Source organism: Drosophila persimilis, unplaced genomic scaffold (assembly GCF_003286085.1).
Source record: "Drosophila persimilis strain 14011-0111.01,24,50 unplaced genomic scaffold, DperRS2 tig00000191-arrow-pilon, whole genome shotgun sequence".
NCBI classification, from domain to species: domain Eukaryota; kingdom Metazoa; phylum Arthropoda; class Insecta; order Diptera; family Drosophilidae; genus Drosophila; species Drosophila persimilis.
This window is the reverse complement of record NW_020825298.1, coordinates 6,760,965-6,773,665: the sequence shown is the minus strand read 5'-3', so window position 1 is coordinate 6,773,665 and position 12,701 is coordinate 6,760,965. Positions and strand designations below refer to the sequence as shown.

The following is a 12,701-nucleotide window of genomic DNA, read 5'->3' as shown; positions in this document are numbered from 1 at the left end:
ACTTTCGCAGGACTGCTGCAGCAGCAGAGGTCGTGATGCATGCATGAATGAGGCCTCCCACGGAAATCCGATTAAAGTTTTTAACAATCGTTATTGATAGGATCATAGCAGGCACATGTACCTGAAGCCCGTGGGAAATATTTCAAATATTTACAAATTTACAAATGTTTGATTTGAGGTTAATAATTTTCATCATTTGATGATAATTACACTCAGCACTAAAACAACGAAATCGCAAAACAAATTTGTTACTTTTCGGGTAAATATTTAGACATGGGATACCCGGGTTGCGATTACCACATGTTTTGTGAGTTTTCATCAACGACATGGAATGGCCTCACAACTGCCTTAGACGGAAATTTGCAGGTGATATTTTTGTATATGCTCGGAGTCGGTTTCATGGAGCTAGTGAGTAAATGATTGAGCTGATTCAGACAGTGAATAAGGGCGTTTGCCCTATCGTTTTCAGATATACAACTATAAGCAGATTTACCTTTTGTTAACCATGGAGGATATTTCAGAGGTCTCCTGGCCCCAGACAAATTGGTTTACCCTAAGCGACAAGATGCTGCATCACTGCTGGATCGCTAGCAGCTTGGCAATGGTCGCTTTGTGGAATTATCTACTATATGCCTTTCTTTGGGTGAGTACTGAATATCACATTTGCCAAACCTTGGCACCACACCGTTTTTTTGTTTTGTTTTCTTCTGCAGGTCAAGCCGGAGCTCCTCTATCGATGGCAGGTAATGTACGGAACCACGATTATAGCCGATGTCCTGTGCTTGGCCCGTGCTCGCTGGGCGATCCGCTTTGGCGTTTGGATCGCCTATTTGCTGCCCCTCTGGCATATCTTCTGTGTGAACAGCTTGCGGACTTACACAGAGCAGCAGGCCATCAATAACGACAGCACTTACTTCTACACAAGACTGTTCCACATTCCATCATTCCTATTGCAGTTGGTTCGCTGATTCCCGCTTTTCGATGGCTCCATTCTCCAAATTCCAACTTTCTTTGATTTTGTTAAACACCCTTTGGAAAAGTACAGAAATCAAATTGTTCAGTTTGCGTTTAAACTAAAGCTGTAGACCAAAATGGTTGCATGGTCTGTTTCCTCGTTGCACGGCCAGTTATTCGGCGGCATTCTTCAAGCCTCGTTGGAGATAGTCCAAAAAAACATATACTCGTATATATATGTGGGGCATTTACATGAGTGCCTGCTGTGTGGGTGTTTTGCGTGTAAGCGCTGACTAAGCCAACTCATGCAAGTTGGGTTTCTGTGAATGGATTTACGTGGAAGGTACATGGAAGGACAACACCACATGTGCAGCTGCAACAACTTGTGTGGCCAACGTGTTGAAACTAAAAGGATTTTAAAAGCCACCAAAAGTGACGGGAAAGTTGATCTACACCAATGAGATGGGGCTATATCCGGACTACGTTATGCACCAGGGAAGACTTCCAAACAACATCAATCGTGGGTCTATCTTTTGTAGTCTAAACCTGAGCCTCTATTAAAACTACCTTCAAAGTCTTAATTCATTCATAATTTCCCTATCCTTTGTTTCGCTATGATTCTTGGTGAAGTGATTCCCCCTCATCATCCCCTTCCCAACATTGCGTGTACCCTATCTAACCACAAACTTGTTCTATTCTTATGAATGCCAAGCACTCTCTAATTTCAATTTAATTTCATGGTTTTCTCATACAGGCTCTCCTAGTTTTATCGCTAGTTTTACATTCATCAAGAAATCAGATATTTTCAAAAAGAAAGCATATTTTGCGTGCGGGGCTGACGCAAACACACATACTTGTAGTCACTTCATTACTGGGAGACCAAAATCCAACGAACATGGGAAATTGTGAAAATTCAACAAGCCACGTGTAATGTAATCCCTTATCTTGGCTTGGCTAACAAAGTGGAAGCAAAATCCGCCATGACAACAGGCAAAATCCTTTCAACTATTCGACGAAAGGTAAAGAGGAAACCGCACACCGCCACCACAGTGTTCCACCATTCTTCTTCAACTACTCATCCACCATTAAACCCCCACTCCTTTAAAGCCGAACACTTTATGGCTCATTATTTTCAATGCAAGTTCGGTTCGGCTGGGGTTTGGTGCCGTTCCACTTAGTTCGGTACTTCCTTCTTCACAGCGCTCGTTAGCTCATTTGCAGCTCATGTAACTTTTCATTAGAAAAAAAATGAATTTAAAATGAATATTTAAACCTTGTGCATAATGCACATGGACGGCCATTAACGCTAATGACGTCATGAAATTCAATGCACACCACACTGCAGAGGCACAGGACCAGGACGAGAGCCATGAGATGAGCTCACAGCTTTTTTGCCACAAAATGGGGCAACATAATGTTGGCCTCAACTTACCCTCGCTTAGTATGGAAACATTTGCTCGGCCTTTTCATCTCTCCACCGGCCAGATATTGGAAACTTTCGAACAAAGCCCATCTATTATAATCAACGCCCTTTTCGAGGGTAGCAACAAAAAACTTGAGGCGTGCTATTGCTTATGGAGGGACATGATTTGAGGCAAGAAACATGCGAAATAGTAGAGCAGAAAGAACAGACAACAACAAGAAGAAAATGTGCGTGTGAGCATGTCGCAATAGCGTGCATCTAGGGGAGACTCTCACTAAGGATCGGCCAAAAAGGCCTGTGCTACCTTTATAATGGTTTTACCATCTAGAATACTTACTTAGACTTATACTTATCTCTCTTTATCTTCGACACATAGCTTTGTTCGCCAAGTGCCCCTACAGTGTCTTCTTAAAGTGTCCAATAATAGTACAAGTATTCCGTTCTTGTGCTTCATTATACTTTCTCCTCTACACGGTATACCACAGACGACTACACTCAACTCTAAGCTCTCTAGCACATTTCCTTCCGGGCAAATGTGCGCGTGAGTGTTCCTATCTCATTTCTGGTTCGTTGCACGTCAACATTATCTGATTCTCCGCAATTTGCCAGTTTTTGACCAGCGCAGCATATGATTTTAATGACATCTGCCACGTGCTCTCAAAGCCAACTTTTAGCTGAAACAATCTCAAAGGTTAAGAGCCGAAAAAAGGAGAGGAACAACTTTTGTAGGAAAATATGGGTAAAGGAATATTGGTAAAGGGATTCCGGACTGTTTCCATTATTGGGCCATAACAAAAGCTAGTGCCTGCCCGGGAGGGAAATATTTTTTCCGTTTTTGTAGTTCACGTACGAGAGGCTGAGCGATAGATAGGGGCGGAAGCAGGGAGAGAATTGTTGACAGTGCCAGAATGACTGTTGACCCGGCTTGGCACGATTTCCTTTCCATATACCGTGTTTGTATGCCAACTGCTTATGTTTTATTTACAGACATTTGCAGAGAGACAACATCCCAAGTCCTTCCAGCTTTGTGTTGTTTTGGCAAAACGTTTTACGAGCCAGAAATATAGAATAAAATCAATTGTTCGATAGAGACATACATATGTGTGTATACAAGACCGGTAAAAAATTATAAAACGATTTGATCAATATTTGTTATAAATGCACTTAAATCTAGGGGGAGTGAGGCAGAATTATTATTTTCAAACTTTCCAAAAACAAATTACGAGTTGCTAAAACTGCAATATAATTCTCACTTTCGCTATCATGAAAATCACTTTTACGTTGCCTTATCCTGGTCAATTTTCCTTGGGGCCATTCCTTTTCGTTTCCTTTCCACAAAAGCTATTTAGGAACTGCCATAAACTTATCCGGGAGCTTGCAAAATATAATTAAACAAGCGCAAATTGAAATACGCAGCGTGCAGTGAGCCAAATATTATCAAAAATAGTCCCAAAAAATATACACAACAACTTACGCTGCAAACTTTGTGCTGCGAAAATATTAAGTGCCTTGTGGAGGAGAATATCCCGCGTCTTGGGCTCCGCTCCGCCACTCGAGCGGCGAAAGGAAGCTGCAACAACTTCCATTCTTTTCGGGCTACTTACTGGGTTTAACTGGTAATTGCAGTTTTTTGGGGGGCCACGGCGAAAATTGAACGAATGGAGGGCCAACATAATGGCCTCTGACCCTGGTGCACAACTCAATTTTATTTTGGCGGATATTTCCTGGCACAATTCAGTTATTAAGGTTAAGAGGAGAACCAATGAACAGGAAGTTTCTTTGAGAACTCTTGCTATATCGAATAATACTTAAAAGTAAACAAAGTTTCAGAAGAATCTTTAAGAAATGCATTCGTGACCAATGAACATTTCCTTAGAGATATATTCAGATCAAGGAGGTGGTATTTGAGAGCTTTCCGCCTTTGGGAGCTTCTTTAGACCTTTCCATGGAAATTCATGATCCATCTGAAGGTCGAAAAAGGTACGACTGTAACCCACACAGATTATTATCTTGTAAAAGAAAGACGTTGTAAATAACCAGTCATCCAAAAACCAACAACTCCCACAATCATTCTCTACTTATGATCTATCTATACATCAATATTTCGGAGATGTATTTCCACTACTTACCTCTACTTTACAAACATTTATCGCTTGTTTTGTATTCCTGACCTACGAAATCTATCCACTTACGAGCAATCTAGTATACAACGGAACTGCTGGACCTGGTCTGATTTTCCATTTAAATCATAAATTTTTAATAATATCAACAATCGAAACCTTTGCATCTTTCAGTAGCTTTCCAACAGAATTTGCGTTGACAACGTCATCAAGGGCACGCAGAAAAGGGCAGAGGCAGATATCCAAAAGAGCAATAACAAGAGGATAAAGGACATGGAAACGGACAACCTCATCATCATCCTCATCATCGTTGGCTGGTGCATGCGAGCAAAATAAATTGTAAATTGAAATCAATAATTTACATGGGGCTTTTCGGTAGCCAGCAATCAGAAGTCCCTCCCTGGCATTGATTGCCATATGTCATTGATGAAATGCACAATTTGCTGGTGGATTAATTTATAATAATTTCATGGGTCCAACATATGCTGGACCCATATTTTGGGGGAAAACCCTTTGGAAATAAATCAAACTGCTGGAATGCAGATGTTCTGTTTTCCCTCTATAAATAATATGGTTGAACAAATAAATGGCTAGAAGTATGAAAGCAAAGAGATAAATGTCCAACACTGCACTGCCATAACTACCCGAAAATAAAAGTGAAACAAAAATTTTGTAATAACTCAACAACAACTGCAGACAAGACTGAGATATTTTTGTTTTCATTACGGCCATAATTTGCCAATATGTTTTTCTGTAAAGGTGGAGAAAAATTTATTTTGCTTTCATTCATTAGGGATCAAGGTACGCAATTTCTTTGCCAAGCCTTATCGGCAAAGGAATTCATTTATAATTCGTATTGTAAACAAAATATGAAGAAAAAGGTGCGGGAAGAAAAACAATTCGAAAAAAATTGAATTCAAATTCATTTAAGAACATATTCGCTTGCATCTCTGTTCTGTTTCTATAGGCTTTAAAAACAAATATTTAAGAAAAAATATCTAACGAATAGTCTGCTTTTCCAAGCACTTGAATACCCTAACCGATCCATTGTTCTTACTTTTCTTAGCCGATTATAAAATAGGATTTTAGTAAAAGATACTCTGACATGTTTCAGTAAAATATATATATAAAATAATATTTGTAGCTATCCCAAGAGATCCGATATGCTGCCTTGCCTGCCCTGCAAACATCTAGGCAAAATATAATACACTCTGCAAGTTTATAACGAGCTTGATTCAATTTATCAACATTTTATTTCGAGCAAACTGTAATCCCATTCTTTGAGCTCAATTTATATCGTTCTACCTCCTCTCCGGCTCGGTCCAGTAAGCAACTTTTTGCAACTTTAAGCCGAAAAGTATTTGCCGCATGCAGCACAGCCCAAAGAATGCAACATAAATGGAAACTTTTGGAAAACCTCAAGGCAGGCCGCCATGGACACCATAACCATGTGGGGACCGTGTTCGACGTGTTGGCCCTTAAATCGAGCCACTCCGTATGTGGGGAAAAAAAAGCACTGCAGAAAAGGGAAATGCGAGAAAATCCACAGCAACGGCACTGCCACAGCCCATTTTAAGAGCCCTTTTTTTTGGATGTTTTCTCTTTGCGCACCCCGTGGATTTTTTTAATTAAACGCGCCGCGACAATTTGACATCAATATCGAAATTAAGATCTTGCAGAGGCCGCACAACATTTCATCGGCAATAACAAGAACGAAAATACGAAACCCCAAAACGAATGGGGAGGCTTTCTGTGAATCCGGGGGCTGCAGGTACAGTCCCAGATGCAGTGGGGAGAGAGAGAGAGGAACAGAACAACAACTTCCGTCACATGCTGTAAAAGCGGATATCCGCTGCAACAAATTTTTGCCGTTCTCGGTGGAAACTCCACATTCGAATGGGGAAACGCATGAAAAAGAATATTGGGATGCCGAGAGATGGAAACAACACTGAATCGATTCTCTAAGGTATATTCTATTCCTGGGCTTAACTGATGTCTGTACAGATGCCAAAAATGCTTTTAGGATTGCTAAGGATTGTATTGGTTCAACTGTGAAGTTCGTATAGAATTGGCATATCTCTGAAACAGGGCTTGTCGTGGAAGTATCTTTGTTTTTTTCCAACAAAAAAGCTGGGAAGCTTTTGTCATATACACATGATCGAGTGTCGTGTATCTTTAAGTGTTACCAAAATGGTATTCGAAAGTTATCTTCACTCCCATTTTAGAGTTCTCCCATTTTGTTTATCTCTAGGATATTATGTGGTCGTTTCCTTATTTCCAATTTCAGCCAACCTTCTTGTATTTTCCCAACATTTTTGTTTTGTTTTGTGATTTTCAATTTGCTTTTGCCCTCCCTTTTGCTCATTGCTGTCTTTTTTCATGTGTAAATTGTCGGAGGGAGATGGGCATGTTGAAGGCTGGCGAGTGGGTGACATGTGTGGGCGTGGTCGTGCCGGATATTGATGTGTTATATGCGATGTTGTGACTGCAATATATTTGCCAAATGACTGTTGATGCCTCTGTCCCAGGCCCAGGCCCAGCCCCAGCATCCTGCCACAGAACCCTCGACGAGAACGACGAGAGATAAAAGTCGCTCACACGAGAAGGATGCAGGAGCAATAAAATGCTTGGTTCGAAGGATTCGTTTCGGTTCGGTTCGAGATGAGGAAATAATTGCGGCCTCTGGAAGTGTTGCCATAAAAATGCAAATGCCAAATGCTGAAAAGTGGCGAATGGTTGGAGCCCAGAAGTGGGCTTGGGCATGGCCAAAATAGAGCAAATGGTAATAATGAAACTCTCGACAGCCAGCAGAAAAGAACAGTAGAAATCCACTCTGGCATTTATAATAAATGGAAAAGTTAAGAGTTGAAAAGGAGACAAATCGAATAACACATTCATTTGCAGGAGTTTTCAACTACTGTGCGTTTCGATACATTAATCATGGATGTATTTTCGTTTAAGAGTAAAAATCATGTGAAAATATCTGACATTTCCTGCTGAAAGTATGTCCAAAATCGAAGAAGATCCGCTATCGCATATAGAAAAAGATATATGGCACTGTCCAATGAATTTATTTATTCATTTTATAGAAAAAATTGTGTTTTTTTCGATAGAAAAGAACAAACTTCAATGAACGGCATACAATAACTATATTTTATATGTCTGCAAAAAGCCCCGCCACATTCAGGATTATCTATTAATAAATCATCATTCTTAACACTGCCTAATGGCACCGAAACGCACTGTATGTGTCCCCACAAAAGGCTATCAAATGGCCATAAAAAATGTATAGAGAAATACAATTTTAATCTATGATTCGGTCAGAGGTCATCTGGTAACAGCTTGTCGGATAAATGGGCAAAAAAAAAGCAGCCAGCTTGATGTCAATTAATAAATAATACCAATATTATTAATAGATTGGAGTGTTATTTGTTGGGATTTGTTTCGTGGGCTTAAAGTTTATGGGCTTAAAATTAAAAATAAAAATTTTATATGGTTATAAATGTTCCTTAATGTGAAAAGTATTTAAGGTTTTTTTAAGCTTTTCAACGAATTAGTGGTGTGAAAAAATTAATGATAAAATCAAGATCCAGTATAGGAATTTAAATTAGAAGTTAAGTAATCAAAGAAACTCCTCATAGCTTGTTGCTCTTTGGCAGTCCTTCATTATGGCTAATGGCTCTCAGAAACATTGTAAGCCACTTTCTGTGCTAACCGCATGCTAACATACTTGTGTGAGTCTGAACCCACTCATGAGTTCTTTTATAGCTGAGAAAGTTTGATGAGTTGATGGGTAAACATCATCATCATCATCATCATCATTATCATCGTCATAGTTGGCACCCCTCCGCCTTTCATCAAAAGTTCTCCTATGCTTATGCTGTTGTTTATTCAAACTTTTTAATTGCATTAAGTCACTGGAGATCTCTTTGGCTGCCACAAACAAAAGGAATAGAGAGAGTGGAGTATGCGTACTACTTACCACTACTAAGTCTGAGTGTTGGAGATGTGTGTGGAGAAAACAAGGAGAGAGGAATACTTGAGAGAATCAAGACAACTTCAGGCGTCCGACTTTGAGCAATCTGTATCTTGTAGAAATCTAGGATGCGTTAGCAATTAAATATATGAGATTTATGTATATTGAAAGAAGACTTTAGCTAGCAGAGGATATTGAGTAATACAGCCATAATTTTGGTTTAGAAGACATTTTATATTTCAACAATATAGCACTTTAAGTTTAGGAGTAGGCCAACAAGTTGGTTAATTGCCTAGAACTAAGGAAAACCACTCAAAATGTTTTCATAATCTCCTATAAAAACTTCTGGTTAAACTTTTTAAATATAAATTAAATGCTCCTGTTATATTTCATCCATTAAACACCGACGGCTATTGCTGCTAGAATAAAATGCTTCTATTATCTGTCTAAACGTTTAATACACTGAAAACAAAAAGTTTATAAATGTACCTCACAATTTTACACAACTAAAACTTCAATATCATAATCCAGTTCCAGTTCTTTTGGAAATAAGAGCCAAAACTACTACTTCAGTATAAATCATGCCAGACCTTTCGTATACCATTATATATAGTGTCTATAAGAATGTATGTAGGTGTGTGTGAAATATAAGCAGAGAGAATTCCATTTTGCAGTTTTATAGCCCCCTCAACGGCGTTGCATTTGTTTCATAATGGTCCAAAAACTTTTCCCTTGCAAAGTTTTTGTATCTCGGCACCAACTGCATCAGACATGCATGTACATATCAGTATCTGTATCTGTATCTGTTTCTGCCGCTGCAGCTGTATCTGTATCTGCTGCTGCCGCTGCACGAGTCCTCCAACCTCCAACTGTAACTCAATGTGGCAATCATGTTTTCTGTCCGTGTGTTTTTTGGCAACTCGCTTCTAATTGCAGTTGAAAATTTGTTAGGCAGCTTTTGAATTTTCTAATTGAATTTCGCTTATTGCCAAGAGCTACTGTATATCATACTCCTTCTCTCCCTCGTTCTCGTTCGGTTTTCCCGTTGGCCATTCGTATCCTTTTCAAACATGCCAAGAGCGCAATAATATAGCTTTAGTATCCCTGTGTGTGTATCAAATAACAATTACCAAAAGGTCCTCCCACATACAAGGGCAAATAACACACAATATATATATATGAAAACAAATAAGAATTTTATATTTTTTATGCTACCTTTTTGCCCCTTTCATTTATGCTTTTTGCCCTTTGCCTTTGCCTTGGCATTCCCTCTTGAGTCGTCCTCGAGGCAAGCTTACCATGGAAATATGAGAAAATTTGCACAAAGCTTTTCGCAATATTGCCGCGACTCTCAAAAAGAACAATAAAAAAAAACAAAAGACAATCACCTGGCTGTTGAAACATTCGTAGGTCGAGGGTCGAGGGGCATGGGTCTTCGACGATGCTGGAGGTTAAGTGTTGTTATCATCTGTTTATTGAAATTGCGTATCGAATATTGTTTTTCAAATGAAAAAAAACGTCTACATGGAGTTGTTCTGGTTTCCGATTTCACATGGCAAAAGTTCAAAATAATTCAGGAATGGAGAAGTGAAGTTTCTTTGAAATTCGATGCCTTTTCTGTATGAATTTCACTCCTTTGAATGTGTTGCCTATTTCTCAGCCTGTGGCAGCATTGTTGCTGCTGCTGCAATCAGCGCAAAGGGACTTTCCAACAATTCGACAAAAACTTTTCCTATTTGCCAGCAAGTCGTTAAGACATCAACAGCTCCTTCCACCTTCCACCCGCCCCACTTCCCGTTTTTGAGCAGTTTTTGTATTCATATTTTTTTTCAACTCTCTGAAAACTAAAACCATGAAAGCATAATGACAACCCCGGCGACAAGTGCACGTAATGGCTGAAGAACAAGATGGAAAGTAAAGCGAAAATAGAAATAGAGACAGAGGCAGAGACAAAGAGAGAAGAAGGTCTTTTGGTCTCCATCTGCCACTAGGAGGCACCGCAAAACGCTTGGCAGGCAATTAGCAATGTGGGGGGGGGGGGGGGGGGGTGCGAGGCGCCAAATGTGGATTTGCGGATTCTCCTTTTCTCCTCTAATGTTCTGTTCTGTTGCTCCATCGCGACAACATTAATTAGATTAAAATGTCTACAAATCATTTCGGAACGGCACACCCGAGACGAGAGTGGCAGCATCAGGGGGGGGGCAAGTAAGCTCCACTCCGTAAGCTCACACATTATTCACACGCCTCGCAGCACACAATTTCCCCAGTTTTCCCAGTTTCCCGAAAATGCAAATTGCGCTATCCAAAACAGCAGTTAAGGCAACAAAAAAAGTAGGAATGATATACTCGATACTTCGACTATAAAATACCCGCTAGTCACACCAATTAAAATTAGAGCAAATCCTCAGAGATGGAGTCTTTCGAATAGACGAGAGACATTGCAGTTCCTTCCAGAACTACCTAATCAAATGTTTTTGTGATGGAATCGGCTGTACAAATATCTAGTTTATGGTTAAAGCTTTTACGAGGCATATACCCAAGAACCCTCTGAGTACCGGGTATTAAAAGAACCCAAATGCGGACTAAAGCAATTTAAAGCAGTGCGCTGGGCTAACACAAACGAATCTGTCTAAAAATACCAACAATAACAGCTACAGCTTCTGCCCCCGAAACAATTACAAAAACTATAAGCCTCCAAAGGATTCGCCCAACAAATAAACCAAAAATGGAAATCATCCCAGCGTCAGGAAACAAGGCAAAGAGAGAGAGAGAGGGAGAGAGAGAGAGGATAGGGGATTCCCCTGGGGAGCAGCAAATACAAATTGTCCGTTATCAGCTGTGGGATCGACTTTGGTGTTGCCCTGCAATAAGCGAAGCTTTAATTGGGTTCTCGCTGCCAACCGAAAAGGGCGTCGATTCGGTGGATTGGGAGCGTGTGGAGTGTGTGGATTTTGGGGATACCAGCAGCATAATTAAAGAGTGCGAGCATAGGAGCATAGCATCCCCCCCCCCTCGCCACTCGTCTGGCATGAGCCATGGCCTGGGGTGGCGCAAAGCTCATGTTAATTACAAAATAAGTCCCTCGTACGGGGACCATGCTGGGATTTACTTATTTTTACCGAAAAGATCATCTTAGACTGGGGATAATTCGGGATGTCATAAGCACATTGACTCCTGAAGACTTCTAATGGGATTTAGCATAGCAAAAGATCGGAAAATCTCAACAGGAAAGTGGTAAAAATATGAATGAAACGTCTCTGTTTTTGTTAGTATAATCCCTGAGATAGTCCCCAAATGTCACATGCAAACAGAGATGGAAAACAAAAACCATTTAAGGAACGTTTTGAATATTTCTGAAGCCAATCCTTGCCACACCAAACTACCCACAAAATCGCACTCGTTCGTACTGACTGAACTGACGAATCCTCACAGCATGCTGCCATTGTAGCCAAGTTCTTCGTTGGCCAAAGCCTAAACCATCGCCTCTATGCAAAAGATAAAACCGAAATACAAAATCCTGCTCATCCAGGGCGCCCTTACCCTAAGCAGCCAATGAATGGGCAACAGCAACAAGGATTTCTCCGCCTGCTTAGCACATTCAATAAATAACAAAAACAAAAAAAGAGAGGGGAAAAAGGGAGGGGAATTTCACTTTCAGCTCAACACTTTACCCCAGAAACACTTGCACTGCTTTCAGGACGATGCCGAGGCCTCTTTTGGGGCCTGGATGTTGCTTTTGTTTCTGGTTTCTGGCTGGTTTCTCGTTGAGCATGCCCGCAAAATGCCTTAATCATGGCTCGTAAATCTTTGATGTTTCATTTGTGCCAAAACGCTAAACGATTTTTAAAATAGCTGAGGGCTGGTTAAGCCCAGAACGTTCAGAGCCCGACCATAAATTATTGGTTCTGACTGCGGCAATTTGTTGTCTTACTCGTACTTTAACAGCATCCGCATCGCTCCTCTCCCTCTCTCTTATCTATGTATCTTCTGCACTGAAAAATTCACTTGCTGTGCAGTTCGCCCTTCCAATTGCAAATTCAATTTGGTACAAACAAAAAAGAATACACAACCTTTGCGTTGATTTCGGTTCCGTTCTCCCCTCCCAACGGCAGAGGCAAAAGGCTGGGTAAGAGCAAAGCAAATCGAAGTGGAAGTAGATTTCGATGTAGAAAATGCTGCATAGAACAGCAAATATCTAAGAGAAATTGAATATAAATACGAAATCAAA

At 40.3% G+C, this 12,701-nt stretch overlaps 1 protein-coding gene across 1 annotated transcript; it reads left to right on the top strand.

Moving 5' to 3' along the window:
• Window positions 1-227: 227 nt before the first annotated feature.
• Window positions 228-1,060, top strand: LOC6589031. The gene is made up of 3 exons (XM_002015042.2): window positions 228-408; window positions 470-643; window positions 714-1,060. The coding sequence occupies exons 1-3, from the start codon at window positions 274-276 to the stop codon at window positions 966-968; spliced, it is 564 nt and encodes a 187-aa protein (XP_002015078.2). The 5' UTR covers window positions 228-273; the 3' UTR covers window positions 969-1,060.
• The last annotated feature ends 11,641 nt before the right edge of the window (window positions 1,061-12,701 follow it).

What these genes read in the sequence shown, in the direction of transcription:
- LOC6589031 (XM_002015042.2), top strand. Translation starts at nt 274, where the DNA reads ATGGGATACCCGGGTTGCGATTACCACATGTTTTGTGAGTTTTCATCA. An exon ending in GAGTCGGTTTCATGGAGCTA is followed by an intron (nt 409 to 469) that starts GTGAGTAAATGA and finishes TATCGTTTTCAG; the next exon opens with ATATACAACTATAAGCAGAT. An exon ending in TACTATATGCCTTTCTTTGG is followed by an intron (nt 644 to 713) that starts GTGAGTACTGAA and finishes TTTCTTCTGCAG; the next exon opens with GTCAAGCCGGAGCTCCTCTA.